Source organism: Centruroides vittatus, unplaced genomic scaffold, assembly GCF_030686945.1.
Source record: "Centruroides vittatus isolate TY-2023 unplaced genomic scaffold, ASM3068694v2 contig_519, whole genome shotgun sequence".
Lineage (NCBI taxonomy): Eukaryota > Metazoa > Arthropoda > Arachnida > Scorpiones > Buthidae > Centruroides > Centruroides vittatus.
The window spans coordinates 116,359-133,531 of record NW_027122304.1 but is presented as its reverse complement, the minus strand read 5'-3'; the positions used below and the strand labels follow the sequence as shown (position 1 = coordinate 133,531).

At 29.6% G+C, this 17,173-nt stretch overlaps 1 protein-coding gene across 1 annotated transcript in view; it reads right to left on the bottom strand.

Annotated features, from left to right (window-relative positions):
* Positions 1-239: 239 nt before the first annotated feature.
* LOC136978384 (kinesin light chain-like) overlaps positions 240-17,173 on the bottom strand; it is a 30,608-nt gene continuing 13,674 nt past the window's right edge. The window contains 12 exon segments of the mRNA XM_067274086.1: positions 240-1,424; positions 10,351-10,518; positions 10,583-10,691; positions 10,766-10,883; positions 12,835-12,934; positions 13,026-13,100; positions 13,102-13,200; positions 13,276-13,377; positions 13,451-13,538; positions 13,615-13,843; positions 14,467-14,563; positions 14,633-14,857. Of these exon segments, the coding sequence (XP_067130187.1) occupies positions 1,293-1,424; positions 10,351-10,518; positions 10,583-10,691; positions 10,766-10,883; positions 12,835-12,934; positions 13,026-13,100; positions 13,102-13,200; positions 13,276-13,377; positions 13,451-13,538; positions 13,615-13,843; positions 14,467-14,563; positions 14,633-14,857 (1,542 nt within the window). The 3' untranslated portion in view covers positions 240-1,292.

Here is a 17,173-nt window from a genome sequence, read left to right as displayed (position 1 = left end):
TAAAATTTCTCTTTTACAGACACCTCGCGCACAATTTAAGTCATTTAAAAAGCAAAAAACAAGGTTAGAATTTCTGCATCTTTGACATGATTACAAAAATAATTTATTGGAAATCTTTATTTATAAAAGATATCATCCATTAAAACAACTGAATTATTTTTTAAAAAAAATAAACAAAAATGGCGCGAAGGGAAAGAGAGATACATTAATTAAAAAAATAATAAACAGAGAGACGTATCTTCGAGTTTGAAATCATTTATTTGTCTGTATTAAATTTTACAGATTAGATAACTACAATAACATATCAATAACATTTCACCACAAAATTCTAGATATGTTTCATTTATCACAATGTTTTTCACTTTAATATATATTCATGTATACAGCAACTCTTCTAGTTTTATATTTAATTAGATTTTTTTTCAATCATTACAATAAAAACAGGAGCAACAAGCTACGAGACATGACTCAATTTTGTCAGATGGCGGCATTACACATCCATTAAATACGTAATAGAGACGGCGTCACGTCCGAACCGTCGCCGCTTTCCCTCAACTCTGCGCGGTGACGGAACGCGCTAAAGGTCGTGACCAATCACTACATATTTTAAACTCAACTTTTAATAAATATTTTGTTTACAACCATTTAAAACAATTCGTTTCTTAGTTTACTGCTAATCTAATTGCCACAAAAACCTACCGCTATAAAAAACATTAGAAACAGCAGAACTGACTTAGAAATATAAATACATCTTTTCATTTTTGTTATTATTTTATTGTTATTATTAAACATTGTCTCAAAAATAGTGAACCAACACAATTTCTTTATCATTAACAAGTGATTTAATTGTGTGTGAGTGGGCAACTCTTCAACAGCTTAAAATTAATCAACGATCTTTTTCTGAAGAACTAAAAGCTCTGATATAAATGGATTCAGCTGTTACGGGAGTGTATTTTTGTTTGCTAACTCCGCATTTGTTTCCAGCTTACAAAATATCACAGATTACCGAGGAAATGTGCTGGAAAAAATGCAAATCATCCAGCGTGGCGATTATAAAAATGCGTGCTATGACGTAACTAATCGGCGAAACTCCGCAACAGGGGATGAATGCTCCAGTAACCAATTTTTATTCATATGTTTTTTGTTTTCCCTCTTACTTTGAGCAATTTAAAAAATCAGTAGCAACAATATTAATGGCAGTGCACTATCGATGAAGGATCCCATACCGGACGTCGCCATGAATCACGTGTCCGATTTCCGGTCCGGCCGCGGTGGGCGGCGCGGATCATTCGTTACGAATGGAAACCAAGCACGTGGAATAATTTAGATTTGAGACCTGTTCCGGCCGCACGACCTCCTGACGTCGGGTCGTTGCTCGAATTCGGATTCATGCTGTCGTTTTGCTGCAATGGGATGGTGATCGGCTGCATGGAGACACATAAAATAAAGATGTATGTGACGCGAGTACCTGCTACCAAAAATATTTCAACTAGTCTGATTGCACAGACTTCCCTCCGATTGTCCCCGACAGTTCATTTACTTCACAAACATTCATATTCTTTTTTTTTATTTTCGTACAGAAATTTCATTGCGTGCCCTGAGTGCAATCAATCTAGCTGTGCAAAATTTCTTAAGCAAGTGCAATATAAAAATAAAAAAATAGCATCCAATAAACATATAAAAAGGAAGGAAGATTATTCTTATAAACATCAATAATAAGCAGGTAATCATATCATTTTTATCAGCTAGAAACAACACGATAATATATACATTATTATAAATTATAAAAATAAAAATAAGAATTTCCTCTTTGCTTAGCACAATGTTTTGGCTATTTTAACTAAAGCATAATTTGAAGATCTTGACAAAGTCTGCAAAACAATAAATTTGTGTGTATGGATATTGTATATTTGTATAGAAAATTGTATGTGAATTCTTATCACCTTTATTAGATTTCTAACCTGTGTACAGAACGTATGATAATGAATTGATCCCTATACAACACTTAATGATAGCAACCTGTTAAGGCGAACTTCTAGAAGTGTAACAAGATTCTCCTCACATTTAAAATAAGTTTGTTATAGAGTGAAATCTTTAATAAAACAAAAATTAATTCAAAAATACTATTCTGTGCTTATACTTGTATGTATGAAATGACTATATTTCTCTACTGTAAGTAAAGTGTTTATTTACTGTATTATTTAACCACAAAGCATTAAAGGATGAATTAGGTACTATAAAACGATGCATATAATCTGTAATGTGATAAGGCAATTTAAGCACACTACATTGAAGAATACTGATCGAATACAAAAGAAAATATATTCTTACTGAGTTACACATCAAATACCATATCTATTGTATTAAATAGTATATCTCCTTCAAGGGAAAAAAGATTACAGACAGTGATTATTAATAATCAACCTCTGATAATAAGAGCTCTCTTGTAAACGAGCTGAAAAAAGTTATACACCACAGTCATTTTTAAAATAATTTGTTGCATTCCTTGACAAGTATAACACCAAATTCTTTCTTGAATTAGCAAATAATTTGTTATTAAGCTTTCCAAATGTAGTAGAGTATTGTATACTAATTAGTACATAAGTTATATAGAGAATGATACAAGAGCATGGCTTAAAAGCCAATTAACAGTGATATATTGATATACAGGTATCCATCGTACAACACGGCACTTCTACAACACAGTTTGAAAATTGTAAATATCCCTGTACAACATGGTTTCCAGTTTCACTTTAATACAGTTCGAAAATTTGAGAAATCCTCCTTGAATAAAAAACAAATCAATACCTTTCTTTTATTTCTATTGGTACTATCTCAAATTTGCCCATAGATTTTAGAATATTGAAATTCAATTGGTTTTGTGCTTTTAATGAAAACCAATAGTACAATTTTTTCTTCTTTGTCCTACTTTTCCTATCAAGCAAGTGTCATTGTTGTTGCTTTCAGACTAACTTCAAGATTATCACCATGTTTGTTTTTATACATTAATCTTTGTATTTAGTAAGGTTTACCTAAAAGTGTTTAAATAAACACTTTTAGGTAAACTTTTAGGTAAATGTTATTAAACTTTTTTAGGTAAATGTTAGGTAAATGGCAAGGTAAATAGTTTGGGTAAATGTTTAGGTAAATGGTATTAAACTTTTTTTAACTGCAGCTAAGTAATCATTTGTAAAAACAGCAAATGAAATACAGCAGTATCTCAGTACTCAAACAATTTGGCATTCAAACACACAAATTTTGAAAAATAAATTACTTGGTCCTCAACTGAACAAATTTTCAATTAATAACGTACTTTTACTTTTTATTTTGTCATACATTAAAAATTTTTAAAAGTGAAGACATTGTTGATATTTCTGATCAAGACCAACAAAAAAGCTATGATGATGAAAATAATTTATAAAAAGAAAATGTCCTTGTTTAACTAAAATTAATATTAATGCATAATACAGTACTATTAATTGTGATTGTTAGTTAATTATTGATTGCTTTAATAAGCATACAGTAGCGCCTCACATAACGTAATTAATCCGTTTCAGGTGCACGTCCGTTAAGTGAAAAGTCCCGCATTTTCCCATAGAAATACATGTTAAAACATCTAGTTCGTTCTGCAGCATAAAATAACCGTACTGTACCATAAAAAAAATGAAAATGGAGCAGTCACCAATTATGCCGGGTAGTCAGATATTGTGAGGAGGAGGTGAAGGAACACTTCCTTCACACATTCATACAGACACACACTTTTTACACATTGCAGCGAATCTCTTTTTATTGTTTTTTAATTAATCGGAGTCAGATTCAGGCGAGGCTACCGGGACTTGCAGGGTCAACTCCTCTTGTTCCATCCTTTGTTTTTTGGCAGCTGGCTTCTTGAAAAACATGTCCAAGGTGGTCTGTTTCTTTCTCTTCTTCAACACCTGTTTGTTTTCCAAAATACCTACATCAAGAAGCTATTCTGGAAAGCCAAGAAGGGGAAAATATCTAAAAAAATAGTAGATTGTCAATGGCAATGACAAAATAGTGGAAAAATCATTCTCACTTGATCACAGAAAGGCCGTTTATTGCCTCACGTAATTGCCGAACGGAAAGTCCGTTGCTTGAGTCACGTAATGGCCAAACAGAAAGTTTGTTGTTTGCAGCGTCCGTCATTCAAGGCATACGTTATATGAGGCACCACTGTATTTCTCTTCGTAACCAAAAAGAATAGTATATTTTTGTTAACTTTTGGAATCTAATCCGTATGTTTTGCACTAGTCTTTTGTTTCATATAGCACAAATTCGCATAACATGGCACTTTTCGAAACATAACAACAGTGTTATATGAGAGATACCCATATATATATTTTAAGAACAGTTGTTCTTGATTTAGTTGCTTCAGTAAAATGAACTGAATCAAGCAAAGCTATGCTAGCCATTAGTTAAGTGAGTTAAAAATCACCCTGTAAATTAATTCAATTTTGTAAGTCTCCATTTGAGTATCGTCCATCAATCTCACAAATTAGAAGAATTTATTGCTAATTTAATTTGTGGTAACAGTAATGTTACTTTTAGTTTTACTTTAGCATTGAAATTCACATAACTGTTTATTTAATCAAAATGAAAGTAATTTAAAAGACTGATAAAAGTTTTATCCTGTTCTACAAACATAAATGTGATTCTGATAAGAAAATGTAATTAAAAAGATATGAATGAGGTAACAAATTATTTTAATCTAATTCTTTGAAAGATAAGCAAAATAATATACATGTTTGCTGTCAGATATGGTAAGCTCCAGTTTATTGCTACTTGCTTCACTATCCTTGCTTTTATGCATGTTAAATAAATAATATACATAAATGAATTATTTTTTCAAGTTTTAAATAAAATACGCATAAAATAATGCAGTTTTTGCTAGCCATTTGGCCTGGTATTGAGGGCCAAGAGGTGCTACAAGGTTTGGACTAGTCAAAAATGAAGCATTCTACTCTTCTTCTTTAAAGCCAAACAAATGTAGGAATAAAATCAATAAAACAAAAAACTGAATGTAAGAAACTTCATTATACTAGTTTAGCACCAAGTTTCTTTTAATATAAAGGTTAAATTTCATACTTGTTCTAGATAAGGGACTGACAAAGCTCTGTAGCCCTTAGCCCTTCTGTCTGAATTCGTATGACACCAAGTCTACCAGATACGCGATAGTTAGCATAGCTTTGTCAAACATTAAGTAAAATTGAATTTTTAAGTAAATTATATTTTGTGGCTTTTATACCCATATGAAATGTCTTTACATTAAGGGAAAAAAGTCATTTCATGTAACTAACACTTATCTTAGTTACATGAAAATTATTAAATAAGCGAGCTTTATCCAGATTAAATTGCTATGTAAATGCACCATTCAGTACAGCGAATGATTTCCTGAGCATAAAGCATGAAAAATAGAAGTTTCAGATTTTTAGTTTAATACATGAATACCATTGAAGCAAAAAGCTAAGCGTGGTGAAGCGAAAGCATTATATGCATGTGCAAAGTTTGTAGTGCAGTTAACAAAATCACAATGTAATTTTATGTAATCTACATTTCACAAGCTAGGTGCACATTACATACCTAGCTTGTGTGGCATACAAACCACTATGAAGTGAATATAAAACTGCCATTTTGTCCTCTTTTGGCAAGCATTTCAGAGAAAAAATGTGCTAACTCTCTTCTACTATATAAATCAAATCCAAAATTAAATAAACAACAGAAATTCTTAGTGATTTGAGTGAAATTTTTACAATTTATAAAAGGAAGCGCGGTTCTCCTAATTTTACACCAATTAACAAGTTATGATGCCCTCCCTCCCTTTCTTACAGTTCTTATAAATGGATATATAATCTACAAATATTTTTATTGTTGGAATGTGTACTTTTCTTTCCTTTTTGACATACACAAATGAGTAAAGGTCAATACGCAGTTATAATTATAAATAAATTGACAATTTAACTATGATAAGACCTTCCAAACAGTAAAATTCTCCAATAATATAAGACTAACTGATGAGGATTTGAGATTCAAAGCACACATTTCTCTACATCTAGAGTATTGGCAAAGATCATACATAAATTTCAGTACTGATAAACAGCCTTTACGGAAACTGAAGTTTAATATCTTAACTACTTTCAATTTGTTGAGAAAATAATTATAGAAAATATCTAAAGCAAAATCATTGGAAGACTGCATTAAAGCTTAATATTTTCGTAATTAAATCTCTGACAAATTTAAGTAGTTTCAATTAACTTCTTTAAAAAGTCCAATTTCATTGAAAAATATGGTTTATTCTTTGAACTGTTTCATAAAACATTTACCTGCCATTGGGATAATTAGTTTGCTTATGATGGTGAATTTCACATTCTTATCTGCAATACATGATATTGGTAACTAGATAAAGTAATCTTGATTTGATAACAATGCATGCATATGCATATCCAAGATATTACATTTTAAAATTTGTTTTAGTCATATTTTCTAACCATATTTGTAGAATAAACTTAATAATATTGCCAACAAAGAAAACTGATGGTTTTTTTTATCTTTGAACAGGCAAATTTATCAGTTATTGGTCAATTAGAGAGATTAATCTTTGATGTTTAACAAATCAATTGTGTCAATAATGTAGTAATTTTATTAAATAGTAGAAAAGTGACAATTCTGTCACCTTGTTGCAAAAGTCTTCAAAAATTAGCAATTTTTATTACTTTTAACCTAATTATTTTTTTAAAATATCAACAATTTAATGGGAGACAGCTAATAAATGCCTCTGGATCACAAAAAGGTTTACTATCACATCTCTAGATTAAGCCCGAGTGTTCTCTCAGAAATTAAACTATAACTGTTGAATTTTCGAAAATTTGTTTTTAGTAACAAATAAAATTAATAGCAGTAACAAATGCTAATTTTATAGAAAAATTTTTTAAATAAGTTTTTGAGATGTGGCATATTACTACTGTTTCTCTGCTACTGCATCTGTACAGAATGACCCAAATGACAGTTAACCAGAGCATATTTTTATCACTGATTAAAGATTTTCTTTTTTCTAGCTTGTCTGCTTCACATACTTTTGTAATTTTTAATTTATTTTTCAGACAAATTAACTCATTTATTGTATGAACTAAATTTACAAGATTATTAGTTTTTATGCGAATAAATTGATAAGTTTTTAAAATAAATTATTTTGTTAAACCTAGAAACCAACTAGACTTATTCACAATGGAAAGTTTTTCTCTATTTTAGAAGAGCTGTGTTCTATGAAAGCTATAAACTATGAATATGCATATTCCTAATTATGAACTCTGCTGCTATTTAATGATATGTAATACCACTTTAAAACTATTAATTTATTATATTTACCAATTAATATAATTTTAGTGCTTGTCCAAGTGTCTGTCTGAAGAGAATTATATTTGTATACACCTCAACATTAACACAGAAATAAAAAAAAAAAAAATAAGTTAATTTTTAAAGTAATTAAATCTTCAAACCTACTTTGATAGGGGTTGGTTATTTATGCAGTTTCTAAATTATAGAATAAAAAAATTTGAAAAATGTATTTACAAGGATGCAAAAGAGCTTCAAAAACTTTTATCATCTCAATAAATAACTTCTAAAATAAAATATCATCATCAAACAGTCTGTCAGTAAATTTTACATAAAACTTAATGTATTTAAATTTCAAGCATTTCAGATTATTATTATCGACATACTATTGGCATCAAAATCATTAGAATATTTATCTTTTTCATGTTGTTGATGCTAGAAACCAACTAGACTTATTCACAATGGAAAGTTTTTCTCTCTTTTAGAAGAGCAATGTTCTATGAAAGCTATAACCTGAAAGCACTTGACAATTTCAAAGCAATTTTTCATTTTCGAATGATCATTTTTCGCATATAGTATCACCCATCCCACCCAGACTGGCATTTTATGTCACCTTAAAAGAACACATTTGTCATTACAGGGTATTCTGAGAAATACATCATAGAGTGTACTTAGACAAACCTATATAGTGTAGTCTATTACTTATATAAACTAACTGTAACACAACATTCAGTATTTATGTGGCTAACATATCTGAACTTTAAAAAGATACAGATGGCTAGGAATTTTTCAGCTCTATTATAATCTTACGGACATCCATCATAAAGTAGAATGTCATTAAGTGGTGCATGCCAGTATTTGTTATGTTCCAAATATTTTATACATAGTTTTTGATAATTAATTTTATAATTAAGAAACAAAATGTTGACAAATGTAATGAAATAATAACTAATTATTTTCCTAAACATTTAGGGAAATATGCAAGAAAACATATTTAATGGCTGTTATGAAAATTTAAAATTTACAAACTCTATTTTAGTTTAAAAAATAGGCACAATGATATTCACACAGTAAAATTATTTTACATAATTTAAAAAATAATATTCTGTAATTAAAATAAATACTGCATACAAGAAAGAACGAGCAGCTTCTGAGTGATTTTGTTGGAATAAATTGAGAGAACTAGAAAAGTGAAATTCTCACAATTTAGAAAACTAATAATAATTCAAGATAATGGTATAAAAAGAAAGCGTGACATCTAGCCCACATTACTATACAATGTTAAAAATATAAAAAAAACGTTTTGTGCAAAGAGTAATTCAAGAAATTAATTTCTCTCACTCTACAAAATGCATAGTTTGTTAATCAAGTTATTACATTTTCAAGAATTAAAATTCAAGTTTTACAACAATATTTATATAAAGTTAAAGTAATAAGTTGCAAATTTCTTAAACATCCTTTATATAACAGCAATGATTACTTGTCATTGCTCCTCTTTTCAAAAAAAAAATTTAATGTTAGTAAATGTAAATGATGGCAATTTCTCTCGTGCTGTGGATTATACCTGTAATTTATGACAATAATACTATACCATAATATTTTTCATACTTCATATAACTGATTTAGTGAAGCTTATTCTTGTTATAAATTTTATGTTCCACAAATTATATTAAACTAACTTTTCAGTCCTACAAGCAATCTCTAAGTGTTTAATGTATGTAGTTCTAGTTTGTTGTATTTGTTGTAGTTAATGATCTCATAGATCTGGATGAGATCATTAACTATAACAAAATAACCATACAGAAATTCAAATAATAAAATAAACTTTATATCTAAGACTTGGATGTTAAATGCCAGTTAAAATCTAAGCAATTAAGACTGAGAGAGCTACATAGGAAGAAATAACTGTTGACTGAGGAAATAAATTAATTTTTACTAACAGATTAAAGATAAACTGTACAGAAAATTCAAATAAGATCAATTGAACGAATAGTCTTTGGTGGATCAACTTAAAAATTAAAAAAGAAAAAGTGTTTGGAATCTTTAAAATAATAAAATTATTATTCTTGAAAAATTCTTATGAACTGTTTTATCTCATTTAATGTACTGTTTAAGCAATGACACATTTTAAAACTGTATCATTTCAAGAAAAGTTCTGATAATTTATATAAAATTATCGAAAGAGTTATAATGTGGAATTTAGTGCTTTTAGTAATATTTAGTGACTTAAGACAGTTCTAGATTTACATACATAATCATTCAAAGTAACAAAACTTGTATTCAAGTGTAATTTTTGTAGTTTAAAATGTAAACAAGATGCACTTCAATTTTATTAGACACTAATAAAAGTGATAAGAACTTCTTAAAACATATATATAAATATATATTTGTTTTGTGTGAAGAATGTTGTTAGAATTTTTTAGATGTTAGTAAATTGCAATACAATTTCAACATCATGCATTAAAGTTATAAATTTCACTATGTATAGATGCATGCGTCGCATTAATTAATAGTTAAATAAAGCAAAAAGAAGTTGTCATTTTAGCAAATTAAATTAAATATTCAGCTACATTGCAAACTGTATTAAAATAAATGTAATAGCTATTATTTTTCCACATACAGTTAATACCTAGCTTTGTGAATAAAGAAAGTTGAGATACTTTTCTCTTATTGAATGTGTTACTAGAGCATTCAACCAGAATGTTTAATTCTTCATTTAGAATGAAAAAAACTAAGTTATTTTAGTATATAACTTATAGCTGACTTAGATTAATTGCAAAATTAGTATACATGTACGTATATATTTTGAAATTTGTTACACTGAAATATTTATCTGATGCATTTATATATCATGCATAAAGTTATCCTGATGTATCATATGAAGGGATGTTTTTAACCTCGCTGTATGTCGGACTAGAAAGGAAAATGATGAAATAGCCAACAGGATGTTTTGATTTCTGTCAATAAAATAGCTACTGTAATCTAAATGAGTTTACTTACCTCATCTAAACCTTCACTTATTCGATCGTACGTCATGCTGTCTAGTGATTCTCTGGAACCTCGACGGCTGCTGTCCCTGGACATTCTTCTTTTGTCTTTCTGCATTATACTAAGTTCTGCTAAGTTTAAGGAGTGAGGAGACTTGGCTTGTCTCGCTGAATCTATTGCCTTTATAAATATTTAATTTTAATATGCAAAGTTAACTCGTTAACTGATAATTGGCTATGCTTACCTCTTTTCGTGCCCTTAACGCACAGTCTTCTAAAGTATCAGCTGCTTCATACTTCCCCTGTCTCCTGTACAGTGCGCCTAAGTTTTTTAATGTGGTAGCTACTGTGGGGCTAGGAATAAAGAAAATTGAAGATTTTAATGTTGGAAACACTTTTTTGGAATCAAGAAAAGTCACTAAATGTACCTATCAACTTTAGCTGCTTTGTGCCAGCCACCATATTCTATGTAAGGTTCGCACACTTTTGATTTGTTCTTATTATCTTCTCTCTCTTCGGCTAATTGCCAAATTGGTTTGTTTTCACCTGAAATAATTCATACATTTCTCACCAGTATGCAATAATTTCATTTTCTAAGACAGAAATTTAATATATTTTTCATACATAGCTACATACTTTCAAGGAGATCAACAACAAAGATTATATAAGATAGAAAATGCACTATTTCTTTAGAACTCACTTACTTGCACTTTAACTAATTGTTGAATGGAATATATCAAAATTTGATAAACTTATATTAAAATCATTTAAATAAGTTTCAGATAGCAAATATATTATTTTATGGAAATGTCAAGAGAGAATACTTTACACCTCTGAAAACAACCAAGGAATTTGAACTGTCTGAGATATACATATGAATGACAGCCAATTCTTGCATAATTAATATATAATATTTCACATGTAAATAGAAAATATTTAAGCTTGAAAAGCAAAACACATTATTCATTTAACTGAAACAATAACAAAAATGTAATTCTTCACTTAACCTATATCTGTAAATATGGTTACAGGGTTACAGAGGAAACAGCTATCAAACAATTCAAATGGTATAAATGCAGTGCTGAGTTGTGTTGTTGGGACCTTAACATAACTGTAGATTATGTCCATAAGAGTAAAAAAGTCAAAGGAGCTGATAATCTCCATATAACTCTGATCACATTCTCAATTGTTGGTGTAATGGTTTTTCTTGTGTTTTATGAACTGTAAGCCATCTCTAGTAAAGTGGAAAGTGGTTGATTTTTAGCATTGTTTCAAGAAACAGTTCCAGATTTTTACAATTTTAAATTTACCTCATTTTTGATGGTCTTCAGAATTCCAGACAGGATGCTTTCAGGGGGCTATATCTCACAAAGGGTCACATGTAGACCATTGGTTACTTTGACTTTTTTATTCCTATGGATATGGTCTTCAACTCTGATAAGGTTCCAACTGCCTCATTCAGAGCTGCATTTGTACCTTTCAAAATGTTACCTGTACACTTCTAGTCAGCAAGAGGTAAGCATAGAAAGAAATAAACAACAGATCAAACACAATTAACTGAATCACAACTTTATAAAATTGAAAAAAGTGACAATTTGTAGAAATGCACATGATTAAAATTATTGTAAGATGTTCCTTAATCTCATTCTATTGTCCTAATTCTTCATTCTGGGGATGACACAAATGAGAGAACAACTCCTTCAAGGATTTCTCAACCTTTTATTCACCCCTCTTCTTTTTTTTGTTAATATAATCAATAATAATAATGTATAAATAAATAAATCTGGACAGTTAGTATTAATCCACACACCATTTTCATAGAAAAGCTCTATTTACAGTGATTAAATTTACATCCCAAACTGTCATAAACACAACCCACCAAACTAATAACTTTTAATAAATAATTTGCATAATTTCCTTTGATTGCTCTGATATGTTCCTTTCAATCAAAACAATCAAAGAAAATATGCAAACTCAGCAGTTGCCAAGAAGTGAGAGAGTGAATGAAGGATGTGAAATTAATTTAAATACAATAAAAATAAAGAAAAAAGAAAGAAATGGATTTAAAAAACAATTATTTGAACATATTTAAAGAAGAAGTAACAGTGGAAAATATTACAGAAAAAGTAAATAGGTATATAATTCAAACAGAAAAAATAACCGATCTAGATCAGCGTGTTTTAAAAACACTGTTATGATCTTTTTTATGAATACTTTATGTCTGTATTGGTGTTATATTAATATTAGACAATAAAGGAGCTTTTTAAAAATTGTTATAGAATAATGTAAACTTGTTGAAGAGGGGCTTTCATATCTGAAACACACAGGTGTACAGGTGAAAATAAAGATATTTTGTTTTGACTTTTGACTAAGATCTCCTCTATTTGCTAATCAGAAACTACACAAGTATAATAAGTCCTATTAATAAACAAGATCCAAGTAGACAAAGATACACACAGAAATTTATAAGAGTAAGGACAAAGGTAAAAAGAATTACCATCAATACTTCCAAATTCTCTTTCATGTGCTCTCGTTAAAACCTGTTTGTAAAGAATTTCTGCTTCTTTGTATTTACCCTGCTTTAGATATGCCGAGGCCTATATTAAAAGAAAGTAAAGATCATTCATGCATTTTTGACATTTTAAAATACACATATTTGATAATTTATGAATTGAATATAAGCATTACCAAATTATTTTTAGTTTTAGCAACATTTGGATCGTCAGGACCCAATTTCTTTTCATAAATTTCTAATGCACGCTGTATAATAGTGTTCTACTTCTTCATATTTTGCTTGGTTCTGACAGAGTAATGCTAAATTATTTAACTGCTTGGCAACATCAGGATGATCTTTACCTAGTACCTATACAAATTTTATAAAATAAACTATTATACATCCATTGAAAAACTTTAAAAATTTACTTTCAGAATTATGTACCCGTTCCCTGATTTCCAAAGCTCGTTTACATAATGGTTCGGCATCTTTGTACTTTCCTCTCTTTCCGTATAAGACTGCTAAATTATTTAAAGTTGCAGCAACCTGTAAACGAGCAAATTTGAGATAAATTTGTTCTTTGAATCATCAACAAAGATTATGTAATAAAATAGCATACTGCAGGATGATTTTCACCCAATGTCTTTTCTCTAATTGCAAGAGCATCATTTAACAAATTTGCAGCTTCTTTGTACTTGTTCTGGTCTCTAAATATACAAAAACAAAATAAATTCGTTAATAACAAAAAAAATTTTGTAACAGTTACTTGGCAATTCTGAATACCTGTAAACGAGAGCCAAAATATTGAGCATAGTTGCGACGTCAGGATGGTCGTGACCGCTAGTTTTTTCTAAATCTTCCAATGCCTGTTTGCATAGGGGTACGGCTACTTCATAACGTCCTTGTGAAGCATACTGAATGACAAGATTGTGTAAGGTACGAAGACGAGCAGGAATCTCATAACCAGCAGTTACTGAAGCTGTCATCTGACCAGAAGGCATGGGTGACAAGGCTGCAAGGTAAGTTAAAAAATAAACAATAATTCACATATCACTGGTAAAGTGAATACATTACAATAATACTTAAATGTATGAATAATATATTAAATGTATAATAATTAATAACTACTGTAATTGTCACATGAAAGATAATATTTATAATTCAACTGTATCAATTGTATTGAACAGGAAGAGTAAGAATACAAAAAATAATAATGCAGAGATGCAGAGAAGTACTACAGGCCAAGTTCTTAGCAAATAAAAATGTGCCAATTTCTTCAATCTCTGGACAGTAAGGACCTTCACTGCACCGTATCTAGAGAATCTTCCAGTGATTGTGGCTAGTAATTTAGGGGAGAAATTGATGGCAACTAAGTAATAACATCATTTAAGAAGAAAAAATATTTATATAAATTAATTCAATGTATCTGATCTAGTTTATAGAAAATTTCCATGCTTTTTAAAAATCAGATTTATATTTGTTATATTTGTTGTTAAATTATATAGTTTTATTGTGTATTTTTTGAAAGGTGTTTATGTTCTGGTACTTTTGATCATCCTCATCAGAAATTAGATGATCTACTTTGACTCAAGTCAAACTTTTTAATTCTGTACTAGTTAACTTTAATTAACATACCGTCATGTTGTACACCATCTTCATCTTCAGGAAAGCCAAGATCAAGAGGTGTTTCACTTTCTGATTTATTTTCGGATGAATTTTCTTCTCCACTTTGCTAAAATTAACAGAGAAATTTAAATGAATTTCCTTTGTTCCAATGTAAGAATGCAATAAACAAACTCACCATTTCATTGCTATCATATTTCTTTAGAGTATTCATAAATTCAAGTTGCTTCTTTTCTTCTTCTAACTGAGCCACTGCTTGCTCGGATGTTTGTAATTTCTGTTGCGTGTTTGCCAGTTCATCTCTCAGCCATGCATTTTCTTGACAGAGACGTCGAACCTGAGCTCTTAACTTTTGCTTTTCTGCTTCCACTGTTTGTAAATGACTAGCAAGAGTCATCATAACCTATTAAAATAAATAAGGTTGAATTAAAATTAATTAATTATCTTTCTACATTTCTAATGTGACAGTATTAAAGTACCGTTTATACTAGTTTGCTACATCAGTGGTTATCACTACCGCAGCATCAATGCAAAGTGGTGTGTCGATGTGTTAATGCACACTAGCATGCTACAAAGTTCTCCCAGAATGCTCCAAAATTTCAAAAACTGATTTTAAAATGCTAATTATCTCTCTACTTTTTATTATTTGTATGTGTAAAAATTTCAGTAAAAAATTTTCTTCCTTATCGCAGGCCCCCATAAACTGCTGTAAAAAATCATTGCCTCTATGCAATCACACCCAAGTTTTATTTATTGTCACATGATTGCATGCACAAGGCTGATCAAAAATGATGACCATCATCACCAAAAATAAAATTGTAGAGAAATTACAAAATTGTTGCATGAGATTGATGGCAACTAAGTAGCAAGGTTGTAGTGACTTGCAGACATAGTGGTCTGCAAGTCACTACAACCTTGAACTTGTCTTTCCAATCAATAGCGATAGCGTGGGGAACTACAACCTTCAACAATTTAAAAGTTTTTGTGGCTTTATTTCATCCTCAAAAATTACAATAAATTCATTTTCTGGTCTTTCTGAGAAACATCCCAGCCCTCCCATCATTTATTTCCAACTAAACTCATTTCACCTTAGCCCACACTATTGCAAAGTTTGAAGAGGTCCTTATAGAAACCAGAACAAGGACATTGTTCTGTAAATTACCAAATCTTCAAGTCTGAATACCGGTATTAAATAAGTACTCACTTTAGGGTGAGAATTGGTTCCACTAAACGTTCCATCCAACAAAGGCTCAAGGAGCACAGATATGATATAAACTATGCTCGTTACACCACCGCCTTATCCACCTACGCCACCGATCCAGAGATTCACGCGGACCTATCCAATGCCAGATTGATAAATACAGTCTTTGCTTACTTTATTTCTTTAATTTTAATTATACAGTGAAATGTTTAATTGTAAAACAAGAAATATCCAGTTATACTCGGGATTGGAATATGTATTTACAGTAAGTTTTAAAATTGTATTTTATTGCTAAGAAATTTTAAGTTATACAGAAACTTATTTGTTTTGTTATTGTTACTTTTTAGTGTTTGGTAGTAATACTGCTGATGAGGGGCATGCTAGCCCGAAACACATATAATATGTGTACAGAAATTATTACTACAGGTGATATAATAAAGAAATTTTGTTCTTTCCTGAACTAACTCTCATTACTGTGCCAATCTTTAAACACCAGTATAAAGTCCTATTAATAAGTAAAGTCCAAGTTGACAATTAACAATAATAATAAAATCCTATAACCCATTGCCTTTCTGCCATTTTTACACCATACAAATGCATGAGTTGTCCAAAAATTGAGGACTATCTGTACTTGAAAGCTAACTGTATAACACGGAAGGAAATTCCAACTGTAGTAAAACATACAATCTATTTTTAAATTGAAAATGCTCAAGAATGTTTTGTTTGATTGAAGAGAAAATTTATTAAAATTATCTAATTTATTAAAAATAAAGTTGATTAGTTTCAAAGAAATGTAACTGTACTTTATCACTTGAAGATGAATTTAGGAATCTGAAAGTACTTCCAAACTAAGGTTTGTTCTTCTACTTTGCCTCCAATAAAGCAGTTTTTCTCATGTTGTTTGCTGTTTTAAGCATTAATGAGTTATTTCTATCAATGTAACAATCAATAATAAAAATTCAGGATGAAATACAAGTATTTATTCTGGTTTTATTATATTGTTAACTTTTAATTATTTACTAAATACATATTTTTTATAAAATAATATTTCTTAAGTGTTATTAAACATTTTTTAACTGTAATGTTTAAATAAACTTTACTAAATGCAAATATTAATCTATAAAAAGAAAACACAGTGACATTCTTAAGGGCTAAAGTCCGAAAGCAATGACAATGACACCTGATTGATAGGAAAGTTAAGACAAGAAAAAAAGAATTGCACTATCAGTTATCATTAAAGTAAATCTGACAAAAAGTCCAAAATAATTGTTAAATTTCAATATTCTAAAATCTGTAGGCAAATTTGAAACATGTGTGCTTACTTGAATAATAAAAAAATTATTAAATAATGAATTTTACACTTAAAAATTGTGAAATTTTGTACAAAAGTTTTCTAAAACCATATTAGAGCAATACCATGTTGTGCAAGAAATACCTGTATTTATAAAGAAAAAGTCTTTATTGCATTATGATTAAATTTGTTTCTTTGTCTATTTATCAATTCAATTCCTTTATGAA